Source organism: Corylus avellana, chromosome 9 (assembly GCF_965113065.1).
Source record: "Corylus avellana chromosome 9, dhCorAvel1.hap1.2, whole genome shotgun sequence".
NCBI lineage: Eukaryota > Viridiplantae > Streptophyta > Magnoliopsida > Fagales > Betulaceae > Corylus > Corylus avellana.
Genome location: NC_142498.1, coordinates 7487578 through 7493383, shown reverse-complemented (window position 1 = coordinate 7493383; position 5806 = coordinate 7487578). Strand labels below are relative to the sequence as shown.

At 35.8% G+C, this 5806-nt stretch overlaps 1 protein-coding gene across 1 annotated transcript; it reads left to right on the top strand.

Moving 5' to 3' along the window:
• The first annotated feature begins 2023 nt into the window (after positions 1-2023).
• On the top strand, positions 2024-2539 carry LOC132190861 (calmodulin-like protein 3). Its single transcript, XM_059605893.2, has one exon. The coding sequence runs from the start codon at positions 2024-2026 to the stop codon at positions 2537-2539; it is 516 nt and encodes a 171-aa protein (XP_059461876.2).
• The last annotated feature ends 3267 nt before the right edge of the window (positions 2540-5806 follow it).

Sequence of the window (5806 nt, the reverse complement as noted above, 5' to 3'; positions counted from 1 at the left end):
AGCGTGGTTCTGATACCAAATGGTAAGAACCGTAGTTCTTATCAATTAAAATCAGAGAAAAATCAAAGAAAAACAAAGAAAGATATGACCTCTTCGAGGGGGTCTAGCCTCCACAATTTGCTTGTAGCAATTGATTGAAATTGTTATTGGATGCTTGGCCTAAAGGCACTTACATTTCTTTTTATAGAGTAGAAAATAATCATATGCTCAATAGGAATGGGATTAATAACCCTAATCCTAGTAGGAGGAGAAATCCTAACCTAGTAAGGAAATGAATAATTATTTAATAATAGAAAATAGAGGGTTCTTAACAGTAGAATTTGAAGGTTTTGGGAGCTTGGTTTGGTTTTTGCTAGACAAAGACAGACTGGGTTTGGCGAGCTTCGCTTGGTTTTTGCTGGAAAAACTATTGGATTGAAGAGTTTGGTTTGGTTTTTTGAGGATAGGCTAGACCGTCCATGGGGTGGCTCCAGCCACCCCAACCACCTCCATTTTGGATTTTTGGGGTGGTCCGGCCACCCCCAAAACCCAAACTGTTTTTTTTTTCTTTTCTTTTTCTTTTTTCTTTTGGCTTTTTTGGAGTGGCCGGACCACCCTTTTGGCCATGGGGTGATTCGTCCACCCCAGACCGTCCATGGGGTGGTTACAGCCACCCCCTTAACCAAAATAGGGTGGTCCGGCCACCCCCATATTGATAAAGGGGTGGCTCGCTAAATTTTTCTTTTATTTTTTTAATAGTTTTAGTTTTTTAATATTTTTATTTTTTAATTATTGAATATTTTAATATTTAATGAATTTTATATTATAACTTTTAATTTTTTAATATTTTTATTTTTATTTTTATTTAGCAAAGTGTGGTTGTTTAATGCTCAAAATGATTACGCTTTGGACTACTACACCTAAGCCTCGCCCTAGGTTCACTATATACCTAGGGAGACTATTAATAGTAATTAACATACTTTATAATACTTCAATATACAAGATATAATCCATACGAGCTTTCTCTATCTTTTTTTTTATTTTTTATTTTTATTATTCAATATATTTAACACAAACATTTTGTGGAAAAAAAACAAAAAAAAAAAGCTTTTATAGTACGTGGTCGATCCACGTGATGTGAGAGGCAGTGCATGCAGGAGAAGTGGAATAATTAAGTAGGAAATAATTGAATAAGAAATAATATTAGAGGTACAACTGCAAAACGCGGTTTTGCACTCTGATCATGTGATTTTTAGTACTTTAATATTTCACCACTACTACTTGATTTGATTTACAATATATATAAAATAAATAATTTTGAGCAGTGTCCTCCATTCTTCCAGGAAGCTGCTGTATTAATTGATACGACAACCTGGCAAAGCACTAGTAAATTAACCATCTTAATTATATTATTATGAAAAGCCAGATCTTAACCGGTACTTTTACTGTGAGTTTGCCTCTCCATCATTTTCTATTAATAAAAAAATTAAAAGAGATCTCTAATAGTTTTTTCCTAATTCTCATACAGATTTTTCAGCAGTCCAAAATTAAAATTAATTCTAAAGTTTTCACGAGAAAGGAAAAGAAAATTACAAAAACAGAATTAATGAAATATTATTAGATGATCTTATATTAATTTCAACTGAAATACACATAAAAAGTTTAATTCAAGCAGAAATATGTCTCTCTTCCATTATAACTTAAGTTATCAGTCCTTTGATACTCGACCCCAGCACCGTTAAATATGACAATTCCAATTGCCAGCTGCAGAATCTCATAGGTCAATTCGTAATAATATATATATATATATATATATATATATATTATCCTCCACGGCTCCACGTACGTACACGTAGCTTACCATGGCATTTCAGTGATTTACACAAACAACGAGGGTGTTATGTCATGGCTCCAACTATAAAAGCGTCGAACATGCACAAGAGAAGGAAATCAATCAATCTTTCTTTTGCCCTTTGGATTGCATTAATTCATCTCTCTCTCTCTCTCTCTCTCTCTCTCTCTCTATATATATATATATATGGTAATGGGCATAACCGGAACATGCTCGCGGTTGATCGGAGACGTGCTCCATGCATTTGGAAGCTCAAGACCGCCGAGCGCCGCCGCCGCCCATCACGACCATGATCGACAAAGTGGTCGCAAAGTGGACGACTCAATGGTTCGGGCTCTAATCACTGTGTTCGGCATGGAAAACGACGGGAGGATCAAGAAGGAGAAGGTGAGGAGAGTGGCGGAGAAGCTTGGTTTTGAGGTGGACGATGAAGGTGATGGTGATGGTGATGAGGTGGCAGTGGAGGAGGTGCTTGGGGGAATGGAGGAGGTGGGGAAGAGGAAGGAGCTGCTGCATGAAGCGTTCAAGATATTTGACGAGGATGGTGATGGGTATATAGAAGCGGTGGAGTTGAAGAGGGTGCTGGATTGCTTGGGATTGGACGGCGGATGGGAGATGGGTGAGATTGAGAAGATGGTGAGAGTTGTGGATTTGAACTTCGACGGCAAGGTCGATTTCGGCGAGTTCCAATTGATGATGATGAACTAAATTTCTCACTCACATTGATCTTCTAAGGATCACACTATTATTCTTTTTGTTTTATTAATTGTATATTGTTTTCTCAATTTTAATTCCCAACATGGATGCTTCTTAATGTATCATTCTCTCTCTTTCTCTCTCCAGTCTCCATGCAGCAACGGAGTTTGACTCTTTTAACAAATAAATTTCTAAGATTTAAAAGGTGACAAATCATTGGTCTTGTGGTACAATATGTAGGTGGGAGAGGCAAAATTTTGATTCATAATGAGTAAGCTTTAAAGAAATTGATTAAATTTATTTAATTTGATCATATATTATAACAAAATTGATTAAATTTATCTCGCGAACTAATTAGCTAGAATTTGATTGGAGAGGATTAGTGAAATTATATGTCTCCATAATCTTGACAATTAAAATGTGTAAACAGTGGATATATACACGCATATTTATTAATAATTAATTTAAAATAACAAGCTAAATATAAAAGTTTTTATAAATAGAGTTTTATTGCTTTAATAGAAAATTTGGGAATAGTTTAATATAAAAGTTTAATTCCGTACCTAATTTTTTTTAAGAAAGAGAAACTGAGAGATTGCCTAATGAGTGAGAAGCACATGCGGCCATTGTTTGGTGAGTAATAATGCTATGGACTATTTTCATCCGGATGGGCAGCTTTGAGGGCAGCAATTTTTGACCAATTGCAATTTACTAAAGATTTACTAAGTAAGAACAAAAAAATTGTAAATACTTCACTTCATTCATAACAAAAACAGATTACAACATAACAAGAAAGAACCAAGAGGAAGGCACCTCAACAACAAACCCATAATTTAAAAAACTGTGCTAAATCTGGAAAATGGAAAACCGGAACAAACCGAACATGTAATGGACACATAAATGATCCCAAAAAACCATAAACTATCCGGACCTTTATAAATTGGGCAGAAGCCAAGAAATCAGCCGCATAAAGCGGTAAAATCACCCAAACAGAGGATAGAACAACAACCATCGGAGAGTGGTTGAGGGGGAAACATCACTATCAAAAACAGAACAGAATTAGTCATCAAGAAGCAACAAACTCCTGATTCAAACAGAAAAGCCTCTACAAACAGAAAACCAAATACAGAAATAGAAAATAGCATGAAGAACTCAAAAAAAGTAGTTGCGGTGGAGGGGCGGAAACCGTCTGGGGAAGAGGCAGAAAGTGGTTCTGGGGAGCAGGGACATGGCGTGCTATGGATGGGGCCTGGCGAAGAAAGAAAGATCTGATTTTAAAAAACCCAATCTTCAAGCCTTCGCAGATCTGGCCAGTGAGGGGGAGGATCTGGAACAACTGCTGTTTTGTGAGGATCTTGGATAAATCTAAAGAGAACTCTAGATGGAGGAGAGATTTCTCATGAAGAGAAAATCCCAGCAAAAAGAAAAGCTGAAGGAAGTAGATCAAAAGATGAGGAGGAGGGAAACCACAAGGTTTGCCCTCCTCCTCTTGCTTTGGCGACAGAGAAAGGGGCGCTTAGAAGAGAGAAGACAACTTCAAGTTTTAGGGTTTCGTTGAAATCAAAACAAATTGAGGAGGAGAGCCAAAAAAAGAAAAAAAAATTCTTTAACGCATAAAAAAGGAGCAAAAATTACAATTTCCACATAGTGGGTGTACGGTGTACCTATACGCTTTAGTGGTGCATAATCTGTTAAGGAACCAACAGAGTCTATTTTAGATTCACCAAAAATCCAAACAGATCCGAACCACTCTCTAGCATTATCCTTATCTCCAGCATTATCCTTATAGTTCTCTAACATTATCCTTATCTCTAGCATTATCCTTGTCTCTAGCATTATCTCTAGCATTATCTTTATACTTGTTTTTATCTCTTCCCTTTTAGTGTTCTAGTTGTATTTGTTCTACTTGTTTGTATTGTATTAGTTCTCCTAGTTTGTATCAAGTGTTGTGAGTTTTAAACTACTCGCAAGCGTACAAGTCGTTTGCAATATAGTGTGTGCAAGTGCAAGGTCAAATCCATAGGGAATTGCGTTGTGAAAATCAATTTCTATTTAAATCAATTCTATCTTTACCTAGTTCCAAATTGTTTGTGTCGTGCAAAAAAAAAAAAAAAAAAAACGAAACTAAAAACTCAAATGTAATCAAATGATAAAAGACAAAGGTTTCATAATTCACCTCACCAAATCAAAGCACACATTCTCATGTTTTGTTCATACATCAGAAAAGCAATTAAACCCTATGCATGTTCTATTGTTTTTATAAAATTAACCTATTGAAACATTCGATGAATCCATCCTTATTACAAATCACAACGAATATCCAATTGAGACCAAAACATCCAATGTATCCGTTTGAATAATGAAAAACAATGGATATTCAATTTCAATCAAAAGATTTGATGTATCTATTGGATGAAACACATTGAATATCCAACGTTTTCACAATTTATAAACAACAATCAATCATAATTTTCTCACATATTTGAAATGAAACGAACATACATTACATTAAAGGTTGGAATTGTACGAACAAAATATAAAAATATGCAATCGTCAAGTGCACGAGTGCAAATTTATTTACCTCGTACTTGTAATCTATATGCTAAATACAATCGTCTCTCCCACGACAGCGGACTTATGTTTCACGCTTTGATTTTGTTTTTTTTATTTTAATTTTGTTTTGCTAAGGGACTAGCAAAATGTAAGTTTATGGGTATTTGTTGAGTGCCAAATATTGCATATTTGAGCCCCTTAATTTATATTTGTTAAGCCTTTAGCTTTATTATTGTTTGATCTTTTGTGTAGTTTTAGTGTTTTAGTGTTTTGCAGGTTGCTAAGGGAAAACTACAGTCTTAATGTGAAAGATGCAAGAAATTTGAGAAAAGAGCATTTTTGGAAGTGCGCTCGAGCAAGCGCACTGGCCATGTGATCAAGCGCACTAGCGCCCAACATCAAGCCAGCAACCCCCAGGCATTGCTCCGCAGGAGACCTGATGCACGAGTGCGATCGATCGCACCTAGCATAATTTTCAATAGCATGAGCTTGCCATGAGAAATCAGAATGGTTACTCCAACCCGAGGTGTAAAAATTGGAATTTGATTCAAACCCCGCGCTGGAGAAATTGGTGTTCATCTACTCATATGAAAAATTGGAAAATTGTCCCTAGGATGGACAATTATCAAAATTGTGATAAGGATTGGAGCAGTATGAACATGGTCTATGTGAGTGAAAATTTTGAGAGTAGTTAGTAGGAACTGGTGTTCTACAACCAAGAGAAAT